The 27,711-nt window shown below is 39.0% G+C and overlaps 1 protein-coding gene across 4 annotated transcripts in view; it reads right to left on the reverse strand.

Annotated features, from left to right (window-relative positions):
• The window catches only part of LOC126471109 (filamin-A), a 531,904-nt gene that overhangs the window by 270,392 nt on the left and 233,801 nt on the right, over nucleotides 1-27,711 (reverse strand). For 2 of the 4 annotated variants that reach the window (XM_050099188.1, XM_050099186.1), the window contains exons 2-8: nucleotides 19,868-20,012; nucleotides 19,226-19,335; nucleotides 14,458-14,555; nucleotides 14,018-14,145; nucleotides 13,561-13,575; nucleotides 1,354-1,492; nucleotides 555-795 (exon numbers count right to left, since the gene is read on the reverse strand). In XM_050099188.1, coding sequence (XP_049955145.1) covers nucleotides 555-795; nucleotides 1,354-1,492; nucleotides 13,561-13,575; nucleotides 14,018-14,145; nucleotides 14,458-14,555; nucleotides 19,226-19,335; nucleotides 19,868-20,012 — 876 coding nt within the window. The remainder of the gene's footprint in view (nucleotides 1-554; nucleotides 796-1,353; nucleotides 1,493-13,560; nucleotides 13,576-14,017; nucleotides 14,146-14,457; nucleotides 14,556-19,225; nucleotides 19,336-19,867; nucleotides 20,013-27,711) is intronic. The other 2 variants (XM_050099189.1, XM_050099187.1) reach the window with 1 other exon arrangement.

Consider the following 27,711-nt stretch of genomic DNA (forward strand, 5'->3'; position numbering starts at 1 on the left):
ATTTCTTAGAATTCTACCATGAATATCAATGCTAAATGTTTCATGTCTGTGCCAATTTGCACGCTACAGACAGATGTGGCAAATTAAACAATTGGCTCAGGTGTTACATAGTATAGTGCCCTTACCACTGTGCACTGGCCCACAACTTTTCTTATGTGCACACCACTAAGTATTGCTACCCTATTCTTCACATGCAAGAAACGTTGCTTGGTGACTAGTCTCTACATTCATTTTATGTTTTGACAAATAATGCTTGCATATCATTGATACAGACATAATCTTGTACACTAGTTTACACACAATATAAATATACGTTTCTAATGACCAGGTTGGTAGGTGGATGAACGAAGCAAAGCTTTCCGACTGAAGTACTTACTAGTGCGTAAACTATATACTAAACAAGTTAACTGCAGATTTTGATTGAATATCAGAAGAATATATTCACAAGCATGCAACAAAATAGAAGAGGAGAATGTACAACCATTCATATAATAAATCTGACTTTTCACATAGCACAAACTGTACAATTTCAAAACACTTTCAGTAGTACTTACCTTTTGTTGAAATATCAAAATATGTAGGTCTATTTATCATGACTCCTTCTGGCTGCAAACCAGGGCCTGATGCTGTCACTTTGGTTGGATCTCCAGCATGACCCTCAACAAGCACATTGTAAGGCGATTTTGGTATTTCTCGTCCCGCAAATTTAACAGAAACTTTATGGTTACCTTCAACTTTTGGAATGTACGAGACACTGTAGGTGAGATTACGATCATTGTTGAATCTAATATCAACCTGCAAATTTTGAGAATCAAATTTGTACATCAACTATATCATAAATGAGTGATGAAATGTAAATATTCTCTAGAAACATTAACTATGAGAGCCATAATAATTTTTAAATACAGTAATTTATAAATGTAGCACAAAATAAGGCTATCACCAGTTAACAGCTAATATCCCTTACAGCTACTAATGTTAGCTACCATAAAAGTAAGTACCAAAGCAAAAATGAAAGACTCAAATTTAAAATTAAAAAAGTCACAAGCGAAAAACCGTTAACGTAAGGCAAAAAAAAAAAAATCAATGTCACGCGAAAGAAAACGAATCACGCAAAAAATTGTCATGAGAATGCGCAAAAAAGTTACAACAATGTGGTAAAAAGAACGAGAAGTGCGCGGGAAAATGTCGAAATAATCGTGTAGAAAAGTCGCGAAGGGGGACGGAAAAAACAGGATACGAGAAAAATAACACACAGGAACAATGAGATACACGTTAACGACAAATTTTATCGGAAGCATTTCTACTGAAAAAAAACAGATTACATATCATTAGTGGAAAATGTGTACTCACTGGCTCTCTGTTGCCTTTCGGGTCTTCTACCGTAACTTCTACTTTGCCTTTTCCTGCTGAGAAGGTCTCAACAGTGAAATTTGCTGGTGCGCCTACTACTGGTCCCATGGGCTCTATACCAGGCCCATAAGCCCGGACCCTGTGAAACAATTTTTAACATTTTCATTTCAGCAATCCTTATAAACTTAAGTACATCGATATTTCTTATAAATGAACATAAGTGAGGTCATATTACAGCTAAATTTTCTTACATATGTGGAGCATAAAGAAATTCGACTTCCATCTTGAATCATCCACGTGCAACTGAACCACCAACGTCCTCAGAAGTATTTTGTACCCACAATTCCTTGAAAGTTTAAAATCTTGTCACAGATGTTAACATCACTGGAGCACTTAGAGGGAAAGATTAAATTAATATCGAATGTGAGCCATTCTGTAACAAAGCTGACTGGTATTTAATACATACCAGTGTCTCTAAATCAGTCCCAACGTGCATTTTCTATAAATCTGACAAGATATGCAACTAAATATGATATGGTATACAACCCAGAGTGTGTCCAGGGTATCAGGTATGATGACGCGGGGAGGGGGGGGGGGGGGTTGAGACGGAGCACTCAATTTCGCAGCTAGGGGAGGGATGTAGCAATCAAACTAAGATATTTTATAGCATAAAATATCAAAATTACTGAAAATGTGTTTATTGGGCACCAAACAAACTAATTCTACCAGTTCGTAACAGGTACCTAATGTAGTTAACAGGGTGAGATATACAGGGTTGTCAGAAACAGTTTGAAAAGCTTTTAAGGGTGTTGTAAGGTTGGTTGTGCTGAGAAATAATTGTTAAGAAAAAAATTAGATACTTTCCACCGTTTCATATTTAATTAACATTGAAGCTAGTCAATCAGTCCGTTGCGCGCCCAAATTCAAGCAGCCCGCCAGACAATTAGTGTCAGTTGTCCCCACAGCTTAAGATGGTGGCGCACGAGACAGCTCAGCCAGGCACTCTACTCAGCCTGTGGCACGGATTCCATCCTTACTTCCGTCCTATGTACAGTTTTTATATCGCCCTCTAGTTTGGTTTTAGTAAACCAAACGAAGCACACGTTTGGCGACACCGTCTCCGGCGGGCCGCTCGAATTTCCACGCGCAACGGCCTGTGCTAACTTCAGTGCTAATTGACCCGGTAACGGCGCAACATATGAAAGTTTTTTTTTTCCTTAACAGTTCTCAGCACAACCTACCCTGCAACGCCCTTGCAAGTTTTTCACACTGTTTCTGACCACATATTATTTTGCTACCGTGTAGGTACACGACATACTACAAAATACTTTCCATATTCCCATAGTATTTGTCACTGACTATTAAAAATACGCAAAAAAACTCCACAAATCGTAGGTACAACGCTCATGAGTCTGTCTAGAACCCAGAGTCATCTGGAATTATCAGTTATAACGATAAAAGCGGTGAACGGCCAAATAATTTTTAGATATTACGACAAATAGCTCCAACTGATACGTTTGTCTGGTGGGGTATACTTGCTAAGGTCGTAACTTTTTCTGGGGGAGGGAGGTCGGAAGGGGGGGAGGAGGGGGCAGAGGTACTTCCTTGGTCCTCGCCGAGTTGGCATTCTTTTTTATTTATTATGGCCTTCGGTATGATCCACTCAACCAGCTTCTGGTACACGACATGCTACAAAACATGGTGACCCATATTTTAGTAAATAAAAGAATCTACCTTTGTACACAATGAGTAGTTTCTTAACAGCATAGGCCATCAACATTTCATCTCTCTTGAGGAACCTGTTGTGTGCGAGCAGTGGTAGTACTGAGCCATTTTCGTACTTCACTGCTCAACAAAAGTTCAGAATACTATTGAAAAATGTAGTCTACAATATTACAGGTCTCACTGACCTAGACACTTCATGCATTATCCAGTTAGAGCCCATATACTGGGTGGTGTTTACTACTGGCCTGCATTGTGACCATTTCACAGCCACAGCGGCACACTGCGAGCAACCCAGTGTTGACAACAAATGGCTCTGAGTACTATGGGACTTAACTGCTGTGGTCATCAGTCCCCTAGAACTTAGAACTACCTAAACCTAACTAACCCAAGGACACCACACACATCCATGCCCGAGGCAGGATTCAAACCTGCGACCGTAGTGGTCGCGCGGCTCCAGACTGTAGCGCCTAGAACCGCTCGGCCACTCCGGCCGCCAGTGTTGACAACAGCTTCATTCAGTTTGTATTCAGCACTGCAGTAACGTGACACGTACAGGCATACAACACAGTGATAGAGTCAGGATAGTTGCTTTACTTTCGGCAGGTCGTACACACCGGGATGTTACCAGTCAGTTATGTGGCACTGAGAGTGGTGTGTGTAAGGTCTGCTGAAAGTACTGTTAGATAGAAAATGTGAATAATAGACCTCACAGTGTTCATCCTCATATGGAAAAATCGATGCAGGATCGTTTCCTCCAATGGTCAGCTTGCAGGTGCCAGAAATTTTGGAAATGACTTAACCCAGGCAACAGGGATTCTTATCTCAGACCAAACAGTGCATAGAAGTGGACCACTGCAGAATACAGTAATGTCATGTTTGCTGACAAGACCAGGATTGGTTTACAACCAGATACTAGACATGTTAGGGTGTGGAAAAGTACTAGACAACACCAGGAACGCCATTATATTCAGGAAGTCCATCCATTTACAGGTGGAAATGTAATATTCTGGGTGGCAACAATGATGGCAAGGTAGACCTCTCTAATTCCCATCTACGGCAATTTGACAGGTGCCCAATACCTCCGAGAAGTCCTACAAATGATTCTAAGGCCCTACAGATGTTAAGTTTTTGACAGTTTCATTCTAGTTGATGAAAATCCAAGACTGCATTGTGCTGTGGAAGTTTCTCAATATCTTCTAAGATGCAACATCAGTTGACTGTATTGGCCAGAACGGTCCCCACAGATAAACTCAATTGAGCATGCATGGGACCTGTTTAAGGTGGCCATTGCACAATGTCCAAATCCACTTGACAATCTTCAAGACCTCACTGAAGCTGCAATTCAGTAGTGGGATCTCATACCCCAAGACAAACTTTATGGTCTCACCCACAGCATGCCTCACCAAGTCGAAGAACTCTTCCATGTGCAGGGAGGACATACTACTGAAGACATAATCAGCACCACTGTTTTTGTTTTCAAAATGTACACTTAGGAGTGGGCCTGCTTTGTTTTGTAAAGATTTTTTGTAACTAACCCAAGATTTTTTGTAACTAACCAAAATCATTCTTGTTTTCATAAGGAATTGTGTTTATTTTGATAATAAGGTACTGTACAAATCTCAGTGGGTGTTCTGTAAGAAGTCACTCTAGTAAACTCTATGATATTCCAAACTTTTTTTGACGTGTGTATTTACTTTTTGCTGCTTAAGTGACCAATCTCATTTATTAATAACGTTAATTTAGTAACTTTTATTTGTTTAAATTTCCAGAAACTAAGTGCATATTCACTGTGTCCAGTAAAGTCACAGCTTCTGTTTATTTTTTCCATACGGGATAGCAGTCTTCAGAGTCTGGTTTATTGCTTTGGTGTATGTACATACGACATTTTGTGAGAGAATTTGCTACTGTTAGAAATTAGCAGTATACAGTTTTCTATAGCACAAGCTGCCTACCAGATGAGCCTCATTCATTGTAGATGGATGTCTCATGCCATAGTTTGTGTAAACCTAATGTGTCAAGTTAGTTGCTCGCATTTCACCTCATAACTCTAGATAAAGGTAGATTTTCACACCTGCCTCTACCCCCCCCCCCCCCCCGCCCCTTCCCCTTCACCGGATGATACAGCTAAAGTCTGCACTGACGGGAAAACCACATGGCTTTGTACAGCCACTGCATAGTGTTCTAGAACACTAAGCATATTAAGGAGGCTGATGGCTAGTGCCCAGGTCTGCAACTACAGTATTTCACAGTGCAAATCATAAAGACTCTTTTAGATTGAAGTGAATGTCCAACAGTGAGCAAGAATTCCCTCTGGTGTAATCGCTAGGTGTGCACATAGGCGTGTTTTGCATTTGCAGCTGTTTGCTACTGGTCCACTGTTGGTCAGTTTTTCAGTGAACCATCCAAGTAGGTTCATGTCCGCTCCACTGTGGCACCAGGAGTACCAAAAGCTTTCGTCTGCTTTCATTATCCTTCATGCAGAAAATCTCTACAGACTGTGGGATGTAATCTGTGCACAAGTGCACACCAGCCCCCTCCCTGCCTGCTTCCTTCCACCCCTTTCTCCAACAAGTTACATATAACATCCAAATATATTTTGATTAGTACAATAAATTAATTCTATTCAATCTTTCTGTAGCAGCACTAGCAGTTTTTGCATTTTATTGCTTTAAGTCTGTTGCACTTCACATGGTCTAAAAATTCTGCCACCGGATAGAAGCAGTGATATAATAAGAATGCCACTTAGGAATTTATAAAACGGTGAAAATTATGGCAGAGCGTGTACATTTGTATAACACTATTTGTAGTGCAGGTTTTAAAGGCTGTTTACCTTACTGACTGGACATGGGGTTCATGTTTTTGCCTGGTGTCACATTCATGTACATCAAAGTTTTTATTTTTCTCTTTTAAAGTCTCTCTCACATATTTACATGTTTCTAATGTTTCTAGAATAAAAATGCAGATGAGTGGGAGGATCAAAGACTTCTGAAAGAGGGGCCTGCAGGAATTTGTCTTGCATGGTGCATTGCTGTTTTTTTTGGGGGGGGGGAGGGGGGGGAGGGGCAATAAGATGACCAAGCTGTCAGTTGTGGCACCCCAGAATGTAGCCCCGTACTGTAACATGCTTTGAAACTGTGAAAAGTACGCAATTTGAGCAGTATGGAAGCTTGCTTTGTGTACATGTAAACATAAGATGTAGCATACTTTCTGCAGTGTTTTTTGCTATGTGTGTGCTGTTTAAAGTTGGGTTGAAGCCATATAACAAAAAAATTTGTTTCCAATGATAGTGTGATTCCACTGGCATTTATTGTAACAGAAACTTGAAACAGTTGTTTTAGATGTATTTGTTATTAGCTTATCTCTTCCAAATGAGTCACTTAGCTGGTCTGTAGCTTGTTTTATGTTTACTGTTTTGCTGGGGTTTTCCTTGTAAGAATGATGGTAGTGTCTGCTGCAAACAAGGTATTTTTTGTGATTCAGTGCTTAGATCTATGTCATTTATGCATGTAAGGAAAATGATAGGTCCCAGATGGATCCTTGAGGGACTCCCCTTATTCCTGCATCTGAAAAATATGTTCCAGTGCTGTCACTTAGTTTGTGTGTTATTACTACTTTCTGTTACAAATTTATTAGATGAGGAGAAGCATTTTAATGCTGTACTTTTGGAGCTTTTCCTTAGGACATTGTCGTCAAAGATGTCAGAAGCTTTGCTTGCATCTAAGAAAATTCCAGCAACATCTTGTTTTTTGTCCAATGTTTCTAGCGCATATTTTTAAAAAAATTTAGTGGCACTAGTCATGGATTTATTTTTTGGAAAACCATGCTGGGCATTGGGGACGATTTTGTTCTTGTCCAGGAATATCATTAAACTGTTACACATGATTCTTTCAGCAAGTTTGGTAAAAACTAATAATGTAGAGACTGGTCTACTGTTTTCCAAATTTGCCTTTTCACCTTTTTTATGAATAGCAATCACGTTGATGTCAATTCTAAGACAATCAGGAAAGTTTCCTGTCATGAAGGGTGTGTTGATAATCTCTGCAAGGGGTTTTGCAGGTTTGTTGTTATTGACATGAGTTATGTGAGCTATGGGGTGATCCGAAGAGAATGAAATTTTGGTGACAGGGGGAATCGAAGAAATCCAAAGCACAAATGCCAAAGGAAAATCAATGTGGGGGCATGGGAAAGTCTATAAATTCATTTGATGCTCACATCAAGAGAGTACATAAGACCAAACTTCATACTTCTTTTTATTAAAAAGGAAAAGGAGAGTAAATGTTTTTTGAAAGTTAACAATCATCTTTCAAGCAGATTAAAATCAAAAATATAAGAAAGACGTTTAATTATATGTTTGATGCAGCAGTGAAATGTTGGAGATTTTTTGTAAAATAAAAATGGTTTACCCTGGCTCATGCTGTCCATCCTCTAACAAAGTCTGTAGAAGATTTTATGAAGTACTCTATGTAACAAGTCATATGTCCATGTCAGTCATATTTTATTGATATTATTTCCTTACACATACTTTAATAAAATCCTTGAAGTGCTCTGCATACGTCACAGCACACATCAGAAACTATCTGACATAAAGCAGCTATTGAAATGGGAAACAATCACTACTGTAAATATTTTCAGAGTGTAAATGTATGTTCAGGTTATGTGGACCACTTGTAATTAGTATTCTGTTTCTAATTTTCATCCTCCATTGTAATGAGATGCCTCTTCAGTAAATAGCATCACAGGAGGGAAAATAATTCTATGCGAACTCTACTGTATATGCATGTAGGGTGGAATTGATGCCACTCAAGGATGATCAAAAGCACGACTTGCAGTCAACTGCAGGCTGACAATGACATTGGCATCAATGATGTGCGTCATCTGGAGTTAGACTCTTCTCAGTTCCTTCCAGAGACTGGCAGAAGCAATGAAAACAGCTTTATTTCAGTCTGAAGATATTGGAATGACACTGCATATAGACAGTTGTACTAAGGACTGATTGTGGATCTCTGCTCCAATTTCAAGAGTCTAAACCAGATGGTTTTTACACCAGTTTCTTGTTCTGTTATTTCATGCCCTGAAGGTCAGGCGTACGCTATGGACCACAGCAAGGCATTCAGGTAGCAGGGTACGTGCAAAATGTGTTATACATTTGATATTGAAATACTAGTAGTTAACTGCCTAAACCTTGCTAACAACTCTCAGATCCTGAGGAAGCAGTCATGTTAACATAATACCAGAAAACAGTAGGGACATTTTCAACAAAATATGGAATGTTTATCAAAGATAATGTGGGCAGCAGCTTAGTCCTCACTGCTGTAAAAAGACTCATTCGTATAGACAATGCAATTAAATTTCTAGAGGCAATTGGCAGAACTGTGTTGACCCAGTCAGTACGCAACCATCTCTTATCAATTTCGCCTCTAGGTGTCTCTCACAAACAATAGTATGACCCTCTCCTTGCAGCAGTGCTAAGAAGGAAGGCAAAGAAACACATGGAATGGTACTTTTCTATCACGTCAGCTTCTCTTAGCCAGTGAGTGTAGGATTTGTCCAGTGTCTCATTATCCTCACGGAAGTGTTTGGAGGTGACTGAGTACCAGTGCACTCATTGGGCATGCATCCCACATGGTGAGCAGGATCAGTCATGTTTTGGGCCACTGCCATAAATTGATGTTGGATGCTTTTCACCACTATTGTGGATAATTGGAGAGCTGTGCAGTATCTGTTGACCAGTCTTACAGTCAACATATTTGTGATGGATTCATCTTTCAAGATGATAATGCACAAGCACTGCTCATCCACCTTGTCAACAGCCTCTGGCAGCTTCAGGAATTAAAGAAACTAAATGACATGTGCTATATGTTGATATGTGCTCCAGTGAGCATGTGAAATCAAATGAGCCCCACAGTGTGTTATTGCTGAAACTCTCCTCACACACTGGATGACATCAGGTGAAATGCCATTTACAAGTGAGATGAACTTGAGCAGCAACATCTGTATCACCTTGTGGATAGCATGAGGAGGAGGATCCAAGCACGTTACATGTGAAGAAACATGTTATTAAATGTCATCCACCAGTAGATTTATATTTCAAAGATGTTCACAGACTTATATCTTCTAGCAAAAGCTTTATTTTGGTTATGGGTGTGTTTACTGACTAATCTAACCAGTCTCAGGACTGAAGACCACAACAACAGCAACAACAACAATGTTATTTTTTAGCTTCATAAGGCTTATTTTTCCAAATCCTGCACACCTTGACTAAACCTACACAAGTTCACAGATATGTAGGTGGAGGAAACATTGTTTTGAACAGTTTTCATAAACAGTTTATCAAATAGGGCCATTAGGACTCTCCAATCCTTCCCCCACCCTCCTTCCACTCTTCACCTCCCCTCTCCACCCTTCCTTCCCCAACAATGCATTCAGTTTTAGGAAGTAAATAACAACTTTGATTTTCCACGCTTTGTGCTGAGCAGCAGCTCTCTTCAAAAATATGTAAACAAAGTGCAGAATAAGTTAGTATAAGGTAATAAAAATAGTAGTAAACTTGTGTAGCCTGTTCTATTGTTCTATCATTTAAATGTCTAACTGTAATATTACAAAGGGATATGAAATGTAACAAACATATGAAATCAGACTCACACAAGACAAATGAAAGAATAAGATGTATTGGAATGATTTTTGTGATAATGCAGTGTATCTGCTAAGGAAACAACAAGATACTAGGGTGATCTCTCAAGTAGGGCTAGCAGCAGATGTATAAGTAATACAGATATGTGCTGGTAGGATCGGAACAGATGGATGCAGACCACACAAAAGTGCAACAGAGGTGCTGAGGGAACTTAAACGGGTATTTTTGAAATGAATGATTTTATCACAAGACCTTGTTAAGTAAATTTAAAGAAATGGTATGTGAGGTAGACTTTGCAACAATTTTACTGTTTCACCCATACAACTTGCTTAGGGGTAATGAGAGTAAGTTAGGAGGGACTGGAGTGCATACAGAGGCATATCAGTACACTTTTATCCTTATGCCAAATGGAAGAAAGGAAGCTTAGAGTTAAATGTCCTGAAGATACAAAGGTCATTAGAGACAGTGTGCAAGTTTGGATAGGTCAGGGAAGAGGAAGGAAATCCGCGATGTGCTTTTCAAGAGAACGACCCCGGGAATTACATTAACTTACGAGAGACTGTAGAAAATCTAAATCAATATGACCAGATGTAGGTAGCAATACATTCGTAAATAAAGAAAAGACAGAAAAAATTTAAAGACAGTTTTTTTTTAAAGCAAGACTAAGATGCAACTGTTGGAATGCAATTTTGCAATAACAATGACAATATATAATTAGACATAGCAAATCATACAGCCGAAACAAGGATGTTTGCCTTTTGCTGGTCAAAGTCAGTCAAAACCGACAGGCAAATCAGATAGAAAAACAAATATCACCCAACACTACATGACTGAAATGCTCATTAATGAGATAAATTCTTACAATTACCAGGGAACCATTTTCTTAAAATGGAAACCCACACTTTACTAATAGATGAAAACTGATCAGGCTCTCAGAATTGATTTATGACCTCACACAGTTACTAATATAAAGACAGATTTACCAAAATAATAATATATAGTTATATTTTTTACAGTAGATCATAACACATTGAAATCAAGAAATGCTGTTGCCTTTAATGAGCCTAAGATGTCATAAAGATCACGGAAAGTAACCCTCCAAGTAAATCAGAACATACAGTGAATAGTACATGTGATTTAAATATGCAGATACAATAATGTCTTGTTGGGGCAGGATTTGGTTTGAAGTAATATTTTATCAGCATGTTTCTTTGTACATGATTTTATGGTTTCAATTGTAGCTCACTCTCCAGGAAGTTTTGCAGCAAATAACACAAATAAATGTGTGAAATAATCACAAACCTTACTTGACTGTGACTCATACCTGATGCCTTATCTTTCGTGGACCATGTTCTTAAGCTATGAAGGCACAATCCACAGCTTGCCTCTGAGTTTCCAATTGACACTACTCTCTCCTACATTGGGAACGTCAGGCATTGTCCAGCAATCATATGTTGTTGGATTAGAATTCTTGGAGTTTTGAAATTCTGTAATAAGTCTGCTCAAGAGGGGAGATGGAGCAGGGTGTGTACAGCTCATAAAATGATATGCTAATGATCTTTGTAGTTTGCTTGTGAAGTAAATCAGTAACCGTAACCTTTATTCATAAATTAAACAAACAATTAAATCTACTCTTGCTGATGCTGTTCCAGGACAATTTTTTTTCTCTCTTTTCCTTTCTTTCTTTCTTTATTTCTTTCTTTCTTTCTGGTGCCAAAAGAAAGGAAATTTCATTCTGCAATCTGCAGGCTCAGTTTTAAACTGTACATGCATTCTTCATCTCCTTTTGATGAGTCAGACTTTCTTTCCCATCTTTGTGTTTACAAATGACAGATGTAAATGTAACTACTCGCCTTATAGTTGCGGCATAAGCAGTTAACAGATACATAAACAAACTTGATCCCTTAGGTAAGCTTAATTACAGTGTTCTTCCTCAACTCTTTCAGTGTTATATTTATTTGTTTGTACATTTGCTTCATTTAAAATTGTTCCGAGAGAGACTAAAACTATCATTTTAAAAATAATTTGGCTCAAAGTCATTTCAAATGAGAAACTCAGTCACTGTTGAGGATGTCAAGAAAATGTTATACTAGTATATGTAAGAGAAGTTACACATTATGTTGATTGTTTTAATTGGCATTTGTCAAATATTATAGCTTATGATAGATTATTTTCAACTTTGACAGAAATTCTCCTCTTTAAAAAAAAAAAAAAAAAAAAAAAAAAAAAAAATTATGTTCTGTTACTCATGCAAACATCAAGTTCAAATGTAAGTACGACAAGACATCAAAGCAAAACATGCATGTGTAAAAGCAATGAACAATGTTTAAATCTGACATTTCAGAGCTATCAATGCTGGAGAGCACAACCTAAGATAAGAAACAATTTATTTTGAGTCACATGTACCAGTTTTATCTATAGAATGGGAGGATGACATTTGTTTACTGGTATTACTTTAGTATTCTCAATTTCCTGAAGTGAAACTAGTTAAATGAACTATTATTGACAACCTACGACATTTATGGCGTATAAAATCATGGTAGCATTTATCTTTTGGCTTTGTGCATATCGTAAAAAGAGTCTCTTTTATAAATAGTCGAAATACTTCATATTTTGCATTGACAACCCACAGTGTCAATCATGGGTCATTACCTCAACAATTTTAGCATAGTGGCAATGTCAAACTTTCCAAATTTGGGAAATTTCATCATATAAATTGTGTCTGTATTGTGAACAGTAGCTTTAATCAGAAATCATTATATCTTCATTGTGTTCCATTAAGATTTTAATGGCAACCAGAATTTAATCATTAAATCGGGAAGTCTTTTGGCTTCAGTTTCTGCTGTTATCGGCCAAAAATTACGTACATTTTTGAAGATGGTCAAAAAGAATTAAATGTATGTAAGGTTTGCAGTGAAGCTTCAGCTGAAACTCAGTAAAGATTCGTAACTACACTCTTATCTGTCTACACGAGTTATAAGCTCCAGTGGAACACACTTTAAGAAATGTCTTAATGAAATGAGGCACTGCCAATGAAAGTTCCATTTTATTGTTTATTTTTCATTTTCCAGCAAAGGCCTTAGGCACAAGAACAATTAATTAGTCTTTTCCAACAACATTTCAAAGACAGAATATTTGCTCTCATATTTAGCACCATCTTAACAGAGTAAAAGATCACAGCCTGCATTAGCAAAGAATTAAAAACTAAGATAGCACATCTATATGATGCAGATGTAGTGTCTACTCAGTACTGCACATATTCAAAGTAACATTTATGCTCAGCACTTTTACTGTTCCAAGTGATATCTTCTTCATACAGGGACTTACAATGGTGATGAAATTGAAAATCTCTCATTTGTATTGTCCTGCAGAGCATTTTAGAAAAAAAAGTGGCGTCACATTCACTGGTTTTACACACAGAGCTTTGCACTTTAGCTTTAAAAGCTACAGGTATGTTGAAATCTCTCTATACCAATATATTACCAATTTAATAGGAAACTTGTGGCTGTATAATCAGATTTAGTTTTAATTTTCTGTTAATTTTTCTGTCGTGTGTTCACTGATGCATCATTTCACATGCAGCGGTCCTGTGCCCAGTGGTGTAATGGTGTATCATGTAGTATTCATTCCGTGTAGTGAGGTTCAGCAAGAATTATTAAATCAGCAGACTATAATTGGTCCACAAAATTCCTCACAGGTAATGTAAATAAGTTACTTTTTTTTTCCAACAGACTTGTTGTTTCTTTATAATATTAAAATTGTTAGATAAAAATCTGGTAAATCAATAACACACAAATGTAAGTGAACTATGATCTATTTGCTAAGCTACACACTTCTGATGCCCAACTTACCGAGGAGGAGGAATGCTGCATCAGCACAACAAAGAAAACAATCAATGAGATAGCAAGAATGAATTAATCATAGATAAGAATTTGAGAACGAGTCTCCATACTTTCAATATAACAAACTAATGAATGGAGAATTTAGTGGTAGCAATATACAACTTAAGATCACTGCTTGTTTCAAAAGATTCTGAAGTGTGTCATGAATATTTATTGGTAGCTTTAAAGTCACCACTTTTTATGCCTCTACAATGCTTATTCATCTCTTTGACATGGAAACATGTTTTTCATCAATAGGAATCTCAATGGTGGGATTGAAATTTCAGAAAAATATTTATGCTGTACTTATTTCTAAGCATATTTCCAGTGAAATTACTTTAATTTTAATGTACTCTGCATCTTAATACAAATAACTTACATTGAATGCACTACAAATTAGCTATGGTAGTAGTTTTGTAAGGATTACCTATTCGGATTAGTGCGAGGTCTCAGGGGTGCACCAGGCTTCAATTTTGCATTGGGATATTGAGATAAATAAGTCATCATTGACATTTCATCAATGTTTGGATTAACCATTTCTTCTGGCTTGATAAGCTGAAAAATAAATAGTCAAATGGTGATTCTGATGAGTTTACCCTTTAAAAGCTTTTGGTTGTAAAAGATACTGAGTTAAATTATTAAAGCTCAGTTTTGTTGCTACAGATGCCAAAATTCACAAGAGAAAATTTTAATACAACCACGTTATAGTTTTGACCCAGTATTTTGGCTATGAAATTAATCACATGGATTCTACGACACCAGGTACACACATACAGTTTGAGCCATTGTGGAATTAAGGATACCTTTCCCTACCTTTAGTCCATAAAACCTAGTTTACTGCAATAATTTAGTAAGATGGTGAATTACCTGTCGCACATTGAGCCAGTCATCAGCCAGCCCCATAGCTTCTGCAGCATTCTGTACAGAATCATTTGGATTCCAGTCTTGCCAGTCTGGGCATAAACCTGGGACAGATTTTAGACTTCAATTTAAATTACTATCAAAAAATTAAGAAAGCAACTAAAAACACACACACACACACACACACACACACACACACACACACACACACAGAGAGAGAGAGAGAGAGAGAGAGAGAGAGAGAGAGAGAGAGAGAGAGAGAGAGAGAGAAATATATGCATTTTAGAAAATAGCAAAGCAATGCCATTTTTTCCAGCAAAATGTAAGGGGACCTGCAGGTAAAGTAAATGAAGATTGTGTTCTCTTAGAGGATCCATAAGAGATAAAAGATGCTGATACATTATGTTCTAGTGAACATCATATGAGAGACTTTGAAATGTTTCGGTTGAGTGGCTACTGCCTAGCAACACATTACTCTAGAACTATCTTGGGGAAAGGTGGTGTAGTAATTGACGTAAAAAATAATGTATGTTACAGAGAATCAGATTTAAAGAATCACTGTATAGAACAATGTATCAAAATATGTGGAGTAGAGATTACTATGAATGACTTGCCAGTTTGTGTGTTAACACTTGAAATAGTTCCACAGGTGTTCCTGAAGCAACTAGACTTTCTTTTATGTCAACTCTGTTCAAAGCCCAAGAAATTAATAATTGCAGGTGATTTTAATGTAAACATTCTAAATGAGAGCAATAGTAAAGTAGATTTATAACATGTCTATGTCCAATTGTAAATGGCCTTTCTTACCACAATGGTCAATTTCTCACACTCATTGACCTCAGTCTGGGCAAAATATCTAGCATTATTGGAAATCTTTTATGATAATAAATGTTGAGACCCTAAAAATTTCAACTACAGCCTGGAGTCTAGTTTTCAGTGAGACAGATGTATATAAAAAGTGTAACACATTTTTAAATGAATTCATGTCTCTTTGAAGCTGCCTTTCCCCCCAAAAGCAATTAGAAACAGCCATGTAACCACTGATAAAAAGACATGGCTCACTGCAGGAATTTTAAAAAAACATACAGAACAAAGAGGATGCTATATATTTCTCTCATAAATTTTCGCGATCAAGAGAAACAGAAGCACTAAAAACTTTACTGTAGCTCTCTGAACAAGGTAATGAATGAAGCATAGTATGGCATGAAAACTGAAACTGAGAAGTCAGAAAACAAAATAAAATCAATCTGGAATGTAATCAAGAGGGAAACTGGCAGAACAACAGGGAACATGATACAGACAGAAATTGATTGTATCCCACACAATGATATGGTATTGGAGGAGTTGTTCTACACACTCAAATGCTACCTACCTAACAGACAATAGTATTTGTGCAAGGAGCAGACTCAGATGAAATGAAGTTAAAACATGATGTGCCACAGGGATCCGTAATACGCCACCTGTTCTTCATTTTCATTAATGACAGGCTCCAATGTACAAACATTGCAGTTTACATATGACAGCTTTTTTTTTCAAAAGGGGGGAATGTATTTCAAGCTGTTCAACAAGCAGATGTCCTCTTCAGTGAGGCCAAGGCCTGGTTCATCATCAACAAGACAAAAATTAATGAAGACAAACCAGAGGAGATGATATGCAGTCTAAGTGATGCTAGAGCACTGGGAGACACAGCAGCTTCATTGATACCTAGTTAACCTCGCAACAGCACACTAAACACATACATTCCAAATACTCATCGGTTCTATACCACTTGAGGAAACTAAAAAGTGTTATATCACAACCTACTAACACTATACTATTCAATGTTCCACAGCTCCATCAGCTATGGGCTGATACTGTAGGGCTGTTCTGCAGGCTGCAAGAACGTGCTTTTACTGCAGAAGAAAGCAATGAGGATCCTACATTAAGCAAAAAACTGACTATTGCAAACCAATTTTTTCCAGATTAGGAGTTCTGACTGTTTTCAGTCAATATATTTTTCTGTTGCCTTGTTCACACAAAGACAAATCATGAGATCTACAGAAAGAGAAAAGAAGTTCATCAACACAGCACTCACTATAAATCCAGTACAGACAGGCCAAGATGTCTTAGGCAACAGACTCAGAACAGCTTCGCAATGGCTGTCCCAAAGTTATTTAATGCTCTGCTTAAGGATACTCAGCCATTACCAATCAAAAAATTTAAAACGAAAATTTTGTGTATACGAAATGAGCAACCTTTTGAACAATGTGGAAGAATACTTCTCTGGTGATAGAACAGTGTCCACCCAAGTTGTAACTCAGGGCCAATGAAAACAGTAGCAGCTCTGCTATTTTACTACACTGTGTTCTAATACTGATTTTCTCAGTACTGTAATGTATATTGTAATCTGGTTCTTAAATTTATGTTGTGTAGTACACACTTTAGTATCATAGTTTAAATTACAATATTTTATTAATTTTATTGTAGTTATATTATTGTAAACTTCACACTGTCTGATGAATGACATAGAACTGGTAATAAAGTAATAAGGAGGAGGAGGAGATTAGTATTTGATGTCTTGTCAACAACAATGTCATTAGACATGGAGCACAAGATTGGATTAGGGAAGGATGGAGAAGGAGAGTGGCCATTTCCTTTCGAAGGAACCTTCCCAGCATTTGCCTTATGTGATTTAGATAAACCTTAGAAAGCCTGAATCAGGATGGCCAGATGTAGGCTTGAACCATCGTCTTCCCGAATTCGAGTCCAGTTTGTTAATAGAGGTAACAGAGGTAATGGCTCTTCTACAGATAGCTTTCAGCAACAGAACCCCACAGATATCCTTACCTTTTGCCTCTTTTCTGGCTCAGGTGGTGGTTTGACAGTTTGTCAAGGCATGATTAGTACGCTCGTAACGAGAGCAGGACGAATATGTGAGCCGCAACACCTCAAACGAGAAATGCAACACCTGGAAACTGTCCTGAGAAGCAATGGGTACTCCACAAATTATATTAGAAGTGTAACAGAGCCAAAAACTCGGCGAGGTAAGGAACCAGAAAAAGAAATAACGGGTACGGCCTTTCTGCCATACATTCCCAGAGTGACTGACAGAATCAGCCGTATATTGCGCAAATATGGCGTAAAGACGATTTTCAAACCGACAAGGAAGATCAAAGAGTGTCTTAGATCAGTGAAGGAGAAAAAGAGACCCAGTTGCAATGTCGGGAATATACCGTATACCATGCACATCCGGAAAAGTTTGTCGGAATGACTGGACGGTCAATTAACACCAGGATCAAAGAGCATAAGCGACATTGCAGATTGGGGCAGGTGGAGAAATTGGCCGTGGCAGAGCACGCACTGAATGAGACCAACCACGTAATAAAATTCGCCGACACGGAAGTTCTGGCTGTAGAGAAGCACTATCACATGCGCTTGTTCAGAGAAGCTGTAGAAATACAAAAACACGCGAACAGTTTCAACAAGATAGAGGAAAGCCTTAAGGTAAACGGATCCTGGCTTCCCGTACTGCAGCGAAAGACCGTCGCAGGTACAAGAGGAGAACCGCACCGGAAATGACCGCGGAGAAGCCCTCGGACGTTGGCGCGCCAGGTACATATAGTCTGCGGCCGCGAGCTCGGCTTCAGTTCACCACCGGCAATGGAGGGTGAAGCTTTGACAATGCCAGCCACTCGTGCTGGCGAAACGTCAGAAAAATCATTAGATGAACGTCGGTCGAAGAACCCGAGACAGAAGCCAATAGGCAGTTTGTCAACAAGTGGCCACGAAAGCCTTAACAATTTTGCACTACCTATATGTTAGAAGTATTGACCCTGGCTGTTGAGACACTTGTCCCACTGTGACAAGGTGGTGAATGGCTGTCTCATAAAATTCCCAGGGCTACAATGTTAACCATTTCCGCACGTACAGCTGGACGTCGCCATCCACATGAGTGCAGGAAAGGTAATGTTGATGTTCTTTGACCAAGAGGGCCCCCTTCTGATTCACTTCCTGCAGTACGTGACAACAGTGAATGCCCAGCATTACTTGCAAACCTCGACCACCCTTCGCCAAGCCATCAAGTCAAAACGACCAGGCAATCTCACTCTTGGGGTCATTTTGCTCCACAACAATGCAAGCCGCATATGGTCAACACAGTCATGGCACTCCTACAGAAATTCAAATGGGGGCTTGTCTGCCACCTTCCATACAGTCCGGACCTCTCTCCCTGTGATTACGTCATTTTTAGTCCCCTTAAAATGGATCTGAGGGGCAAACTATTTACCTCAGACGATGATGTCCAGCTGTACGTGTGGAACTGGTTAATATCGCAACCCCAGGAATTTTATGAGACAGCCATTCACTGCCTTTTGTCACAGTGGGACAAGTGTCTCAACAGCCAGGGTAAGTACTTCTAACAGATAGGTACTGGTTTCTGTAATTATGCCTCTGGCTAGTTTCTTTTTGAATGCCCCTTATATTTATTGATTGTAATGTTTAGCTGAACCTTGCTTCCCGTGTACATTACCGATCCTTCTTCAATGTAACACAATCTTCTGTTAATTTGATATATATTCTTTATTTGTTATCTTACTTATATCATATATTTTATAGTATTTATGTTAGTTACAGGCAAACTATATACAACTTGACACATTCCACATTCTTGCAATTCACTCACTACCTGGATACCTGGAGCTATGGAACATGAAATAAATAAATAAAAGAGAGAAAGAGAGAGAGAGAGAGAGAGAGAGAGAGAGAGAGAGAGAGAACACTTGTAGTAAAAAATTACCTGGGGCAACTGCATCAACCAAAGCACCAACTGCTCGGCCATCATTCCAGTCAGAAGTGAAATTTGTAATTGGTAAATCTGGAACTTTGCTCTGAATCCAGTGCAGTAACCTAGAAAATTCATGTTGAGTGAAACTGTTTCTGTCAGCAGAGAACACTGGTACAAACTTTATATCATACATGACTATATATGACCTGAATGAAATGAAGCCAGTCCAATCACCAACTGATTAAATATGAAGCATAAGATATGAGGCATTATTCTACCATTTCTGTGTGCATCTGAGACAAAATTATTTCTTCTTCCATTATTTCAGCTCATTGCTGTACAGCCAGTTGGTTGCTTAATTAAAACCACTTGCTGCAAATTTACTATGGGATATATTTGCATCATGTGGTTTTAATTCTGCCACTGACTGACCTTGAAAGCTGTACAGTTTTTAGCCACAATATATGAAGAAATAATTTTGTCCTGGATCCATCGGTGAAAGATGATTAAATATTCTGTCCACTGGGAAAATATCAGTACTTCAAAAAACAATAGAAGCACTTAATTGCCTCAGTTATCACAAAGATCAATTTAAATATTTTAACACATTAGGTGTCAAATTCATGAGGCACTTAGACAATACTGGATGTTTACCTTTGCTTTGGAGTTGCACCCTTTCCATCATGCTGTGAATCATCTTCACCCTCCCACATAGGCAGGGAGATTGAGTAGTGGAGGATCAATGTCCATATCAATCCGAGAATGAGTTTTAATTTACAGTCTACTATATCTGTTGAATCTGAAAAAAAGATAAAACAAAACATTACGTAAATTTGTAAATTAATAAGTAGTTCATGTACTGTGCTATAAGTTGTATTTATGGATACATATTTTTTGTGAGCAAAATGTTAGTGATGGCAATGAATGCATGTAACACCTTTATAGTTAACACTGAAATGGAGTAATTGTATTATGTACTGTTAAAGGATCCATCAGCTTTTATGCAGGGGGATTCAGATTACCCACAACTGATACTGTCAATGTGCCCGTGGACACTGACAGACAGCCACACACACACAAAATCAAAATAGATTCTTTAAGGTGACACAGCCAAATGTCTCTCTCTTTAGAGCGGAGTGAGTTGCATGTACTATCACAACCTTTAGTTCCCAGCCTGACTGAAATCAGCATTGCACTCCAAAGTTCTCATTACAGTCACTGACTGATTAAGGACATGCAGCTGCAAACAGGCTGGAAAAATGTTCATTTGCATGTCTACAGAGCATTATGGATCACCAGAAAAGAAATTTCAGGGAAATAACAATCTGTCCTCTTTCAATAAACATTTGTTAATAATAAAATGAGATCTGTAAAAATCATTATCTTTCTTATCTTTTTATGATAGCTGAGATTTATCTGTCTTACAGAAATACAACATAATTCATGACTGATTTTAGAACAAATAATTGTCACCATGTGTGTTTTCTGGTTATCAGTTGGGAATAAAGTGTAATCATTTTGAAAGATGTCTGTTGATTTGTTAGAGACATTCAGTAACAGAAACACAAATACGTATTTCTGAACTCTGATGCGGAGATATTTGGTTATACCGAAGACTGATAATTCAGTTTTATTGTTTCTGATGTATGTCATAGGTCTGAGACATATGACATTCCAACACATTTCCTAAATAATTTGCTGATCTCCAATGTTTATGTTCTGCCGAAGTTTGCTGTTTGTTGGTTGTCTGGAATGTTGCCTGGCTAGGGAAATAAAAATATTTGTACTAAAACTGAACCTTTTTGCTTCCATTCAAGATAAATGATAAGTTTCACCTCTTTGATAATGAGAGAGACATCACAGTAATACATCTGCAATCCTCAGTTTCGTATCCATTTGCCTTATATAAACATCTTCGTAGTAAATGTCTTCCTCATTCCTACTAGCCTTACTCAGTTTAAATAAATTGCACTTTCCTCTTATTGTTCAATGAGTTGATAAAGCCAAGACATGATGAGTAAAGTATCATGAGTACCATACCTACCTCAGGCAATTTGCTTATAATAGCAACCCCTGGTAGAACAGGTAATGGGAAATTTGAACCAATGTCCGCACTTTATCGATTAGCTTGGAGCTATAGTTTCTAATGGGAATAGTAAGACAAAGTGAGACAACAATTCCCCCCCCCCCCCCCCCCCCCCCCATGTCGTCTATGGTCCTTTTGAAGAGGCGTGTCATTTTCGACCCTGCTTCTAGATTTCAGTACAGACAAGGCAACCACGAAAGGATATTTTATGCAGTGTTTAAGTAGTTAACTGTATAGCCTGACAAAGCGGATGTTCGCGGATTTCAAACCAACAGATCCAGGTTCGCTGCGCAAAAGCTTTGGTGGCCCGGTGACCGTGAACCGCAACAGACATCTCCCGAGCTGTATCGAACTTTGCACAGTTGAGCAACGGATTGCGCCGGACTTCCCGATACTCAGAAAAACGTCGAAATCTTTAACATAAAATAATATTATTACACCATTCGTGTTTAGAGTGAAATAAAACCAATGAAAGTAGCCCATAAGTGTTTCAACAATTTAAGTAAGTTGCTGTTACAAAATTACAGCATTGTTCAAAGTTTCGCGCAAACAGAGGTCAACGGCTTTTCGCAACTTCAGTTTCTCAGTATAAACTACTGAATGAAAATGATCTTAACAGAATGTCTAGTTATCATAACTGCCTGTGAAGGAGATGTGAAATACTGATGAAGAAATGGCTGAGAAGTGAGAAAATCTCATCAAAGAACTAGGGACATCTGCGCCGCCTGACTACGTCATCTGTAGGCTATGTATGTGTCCAGATAACTGTCAAGAAGCAAGAATAGAAGGGTTCTTGGTCAAATCATCATGTACCTGTAAACTTACCCAATCCCACGCTACAGTAACAAACATGTAAGAATTTTTCAATAGTTACAATTCAGTTATTGACCCGTCTCCAACAGTTAATTGAAACAGACAGAAAATGGGGTGCGGTTTAAGCTTTGAAGCACGGAGACGAAGTAGACAAATTTGTCACCAAGTGGGATCTCAATGACTTGTAAGTCCAGTAAGTTCTGAACACAGAGTTTCGTATAACTTCCGGGTGATTCGTATTCCTACAATTACTTCAGTGTATAATACGCTGGCAACCCTGAAATGACTCTACAAAACACCTGTGAGGAAAACTGAAGACTTTGCGTAGTCAGTAGCTTTAGTAGCTACAGATATTTCAGTTGTTCTCTAGTATCACGCCCTCAACAAACGTTTACATTTATTTTTATAAACACTGCGCACATGTGTGGACACACAATGTAAGCGCGGCTAGTGTCAACAGTGGGTAGACAGACGGGTCACTTGATGTCATCGTAAGCATCTTGTCTGTGGTACCCAACTAGCCTGCCAAGACTACTGAAATAGTCGCTGAAGTATCCTACAGAAACCCATTAACCGAGAGACCGGTCAGAACTAAGCAAAATGTGTCTCTTAAATCTGCTTACAACCAACTGTAGGAAGGCCAGTAGTATAGAACACTTTAATGAGTAACATAAAATGTAGTATTGGGCTTTGGTTATGGGAACACCCTGCAATGCCGAGCAAAGTAGTGAGTGTCGCTGAGCATATAGTAACCTGCATTCACTGCTGAACGGAGCGGAAGTTTCACAACTGCCTGCGATTACCGCATCTACACGGTGTGTAATCGGCCTTGGAAGCTTTTGGCCTCCATACAAACGTGGACGGCGTTCCAGTACACCCTCTTACAATAACTGTCCCATTTCCAAGAAGAAAACAATCTGGTTTTGTTAACTAATTTTTTATTTAGGAAAGATTGTTAGTAGTTCCTTCGTAACTCTGTACAACCCTAAAAAAATTTAAAAAATAGTCCTGTCGTTTGACGTCCCGAAATTGAGCGGAAGCTCTGGAAGATAACGACAGATGAGAGCCAATAACTTTCAGATATTAGGCATACGGAAAATTGTAATCAAATGTTTGCAAGTGGACTACTAATCACAGCTACTACAACTGGAGAAAAGCCAAGGCCATGAATTTCCTTGGGGGCTCTAATTTCTGCAGAGACAGAAGTAATACCGCTAAGATCCATTTAAGTTAGAGTAATATTAGATTAGACTGCCCGATGAGTGTTCGAGACAAAGAGGGGAACACGACAAGTGCCATAATCCGATTTCCCAGAAACTTCACTCAGTAGAAGAGGGGGTCGAAACAAGCTAACACGTGTCTCGGCTTATCCGTAGATGACCGTTACTGAGAAAACGGCGGTCAAAGTTTTTGAGATACTATATGTGGCCTGACAGCGATTGAAGAGTACAATAGACGTGGTGTCACTGTCGCTAGCGAGGCGGCTTCACACTTTTGCGCCCCAGTGATCGAACCTGTTTATTATTTCCATTCTTTTTTTAAATTTATCTACCCATGTTAATTTGAAATCTTTTTCGGTGAAATTGTTGTCGCGTATCTTGATTAATAATCAAGTGCAACTCCCATTTGTTTGCCCGAAATTATTGTTGACGCGTGAAAGCTTCAGTACTGTTAACAACGGTTATTTCCCGAGTGCAAGTCATAAGAGGAAATCTTACTTTGGCAAGCCTACCTTTGCGCAATGCTCGGGATTTTGATGTTACGAATGTTTCTACGGTCGGTATTAGCCAAGGGGATGCACCAAATCTTCATGAAGGATAAACATAAGAATAAAATGTAAGAATTAATGTAGGAACTGGTATAAAAATGAAATAGGGGAGTATGAGAATTTAAAAAGAGTGCAACCTCTGGAAATACCATACACACATGTATTATAGTAAATGTATGACACTTATTGTCAAACCCAGTAGTAATTTTACAACTCGATAAGAAACATTCGTGTAGTAACCTTCTACAGACATGGATAGATAAATGAAAAAAAAGAATGAAGTAAAAACAATAATCGGGTTTCGAATACGGGGCACAAAAAGCGAAAGGCTGCGACCGTATCCTCTGTGCCACCATAGCAGTTGATAATCTGGCCTGTTAAAAGGCATCCAAGTTACGCCGAAATCTTTGACCCTGTTTTTCTCCGAAACGGTCTAGTATCTACCGACAAGCCAAGACACGTGTTCGCTAGCTTATTTTGACTCCTCTTCCACTGAGCCGAGTTTGTTGGAAATCGGGTTGTGGCACTTCCCATGTTGTTCTCTTAAGCTGTTCTGGAGCTGTCGCTAGTCTGATGGGCCAACTAGCGCAAGAGAAGAAACCTTATTGGACCTAGTTTTATTTCTTTTTTGTAGTCAAACTTTTAATTGTCTTCATGTAATAATCATACAATACAGTGTGTCTGATAATAGCGAAAACTGATTCAAGTGAAAATATACGGTAAGAGAGGCAAGAATGTTCCAGAAAAGCAGTTTGCGAAGTAATTGTGAATATGTGGTTACCAGCAACCACCGACTTCATTACGAAATTTATGTATGTTTGAGTCGTGTCTGCTCTGTCGGACATATACGACAGAACAGACACCACTCGTGATGACTCAGTTGGTGCATACATTTGTATGAAATAGAGAATGGGGGGAGAAAGAGGCGGTATGGGACGGGTGGGAATTCGTGACTTCCGTGCCCAGATGGTCTAAGCGGTTAAGGCAACTTCAAAAAAAATGGCTCTAAGCACTATGGAACTTAACATCTGAGGTCATCAGTCCCCTAGACTTAGAACTACTTAAACCTAACTAACCTAAGGACATCACACACATCCATGCCCGAGACAGGATTCGAACATGTGACCATAGCAGCAGCGTGGTTCCGGACTGAAGCGCCTAGAACCGCTCGGTCACGACGGCCGGCTAGGTTAAGCAACTGCTCGTAAGAAGTGGGAAATCTGGGTTCGAGTCCTGGACCAGCACAAATTTTCAAGTTTCGCCACTGCATTATCACAATGCCCTGTGCGGCTGGAAGTCACGAATTCCCACCCATTCTTTCCCGTCCTTTCTTCGGTCTCTATTTCATACAAATTATTACGAAATATTGTACTGTTCAGTTCGATTGTATTTAAAATGTATACTTTCCAAATTAGCCTCGTTGGGCTCAAGTTTAACCCTTGGGCTGCTTTAACAAGTAATACAATATTGCTTGAGTTTGTCACGTATTACAATTTACTGTTCACTCGCACCTGTTAAAGGACGTGTTCCACGTATTGTCCTGGCATTTTGGTGCCATGCTGCTCTCGTTTCTGCAATGAGCTAAGGATTCTTTCCAATACCCTCACATTATCTCGTAAATCTTGAGAATACTTTACAGCTCGATGCTCCAATTCTTCAATTGTCGTGCTGTACACTTCACATTTGTTATTAGCCCGGAAAAACGTCCGGAGGATTGATGTGAGTTGATCTTGTAGGCCGAGGTAAAGGCCCTGCTCTATCTGACCATTTTTGGACCATACTGTGCCGCAGTGGCATAGTGGTTACCGCATCTGTCTAGTGAGCAGGAGTCCAGGTTCGAGTCCCGGCCTTGGTACAAAGTTTCATTCGTCGCTTCAGTCTGCATATATACATCATAGATGTTTGAGACTTGAGAAGGTCTCTGTAATCAAATAGTTTCATTTGATTACATGGTCGTGCCCGAACGCCAGCCGGTGTTCACACGCTCTACTCTGTTTAGTAAGGTACCGTGCATTATTTTATTTTTCTTGTTTCAGTTGACGCGGGTGTACAGGAAATCGGGTACAATATCTTGTTCAACGTTTTGAACATTTTTTTCGCAACTTTACACTCCATCGAAAGATGTGCTGTAGTAAACAGAGTGGAGCGTGGGGGAACGGCGGGGCACGCGGCGTCACGAGAGAAACTCTACTGTGTCTGCCTGCGGTCTCGCCCTAGTCAACGCGTTAAATGGGGACTTAAAGAACTTACATTTAAAACATATTTGTGAAAACTATGACAATATTTCGCAATGAAGTCACTGGCGGCTCGTAATTCACAATTACCTCACAAGTGGTTTCCTTGCGGAATCGCGTTTACTGGAACGTCCTAACTTCTAATGTTGTATACTTACTGTGAGTTCACGAGAAATATACAGAGTGGTCAGATACAGTCTGAAAAGCTTGTAAGGGTGTTTCAGGGTAGGCCGTGTCAACAATTGTTAAAAAATTCGATACGTTGTGCCGTTTCCGAGTTAATTAGCATTACAGCTAGCCAGTCAGACCGTTGCGAATTCAAACAGCCCGCCAAATAAATTAGTATCAGTTGCTCTCATAGTGTAGAAGATAGCGCACCACATAGCTCAGACTTTAGCTCGGATTCGATCCTTACTACTGACCCGTGTCCAATCTGTGCGTCTCTCTTGTTCCGTTTATGGAAACCGAACCAACACATTTGACATCGTCTCTGTCGGAACCCTTGAATTTGTGCGCGTAACGGCCTGATTGGCTAACTTAAATGTTAATTAACTCAAACGGCGCAAAGCATCTAATTTTTTCCTTAATTGTATCTCGGCACAACCTAACCTGCAACAGTCTTACAAGCTTACAATCATTTCAACGTGTTTGTGACAACCTTGTGTATGTAACTGGACACAATATGGAGAGTTCTACCACGAGTTTCTCTGTAAAAGGAAAGATCGTTTGCGCATAGGCCACGTGCAGCTGTCTAGAAGCTGTTGGCATTTGGTCGTGTGAGATCACTGAAGTTCATATGCTATTGCGGAGCTGTTTACGTGCTGTCTTATAAGTTTTGAGCCTGAAAGCAGCGACTGGAAGTCTCTCGGAGTGCCTTTTGAGGCGCAGTGACGAATATGCGCAATCAAATGCTGTCGTCCACCTTCTCTTTCAGTGTCTCCGTTATGACAGAGGCTCCTTCAGACACATCGCATAACTCTTTAACGTTAAGCAGCAATGGCCGAACTTGAATACCTTCTCCATAGACTGCAGCTGGTCTACGATTTATTTCCCTCGGATTATATTCTCCGCCTGAAACTAAACCACGCGGCCTTCACCACCTCAGCTTGTAACAGTCACCACATGAATGTCTACGCGAATGGGCAGCGGATGGAGTCCTGCACACTCCTCAATGAATAAAGACGACATGACCGATTGTCAGGGAAGAGTTTTTATATTGTAATTGACACCTAACAATTGAGACGGATCAACTTTATCTCTTCTTATCCATTACATTACACACAAACGTGAACATTTCTTACATTAATGGATCTAGCGAGGATAGATATTTACTCGTGTCCAAGGTGGCACAGAGCGAGTGCTGTTATGCTTTACTTTTATATTCATTAGTCAGTTTTTTGTTAATTTCAGTAACACTTCTACTACGTGATTTTCATGGTATAAGAGTAATGATGACGTTCCTCATCTGAAACCCAAGCGCCTGGATATGATTAAACGATTGCTATGCGTACATTAAAGTCAGTAGCTACTGTCACTTTTGTCGTCTTCGGTTAATTCAAGTAACTGATTTCAACCATTTTGGCCGACACCATTATGT

The sequence above is a fragment of the Schistocerca serialis genome, chromosome 3 (genome assembly GCF_023864345.2).
Source record: "Schistocerca serialis cubense isolate TAMUIC-IGC-003099 chromosome 3, iqSchSeri2.2, whole genome shotgun sequence".
Taxonomy (NCBI): Eukaryota; Metazoa; Arthropoda; class Insecta; order Orthoptera; family Acrididae; genus Schistocerca; species Schistocerca serialis.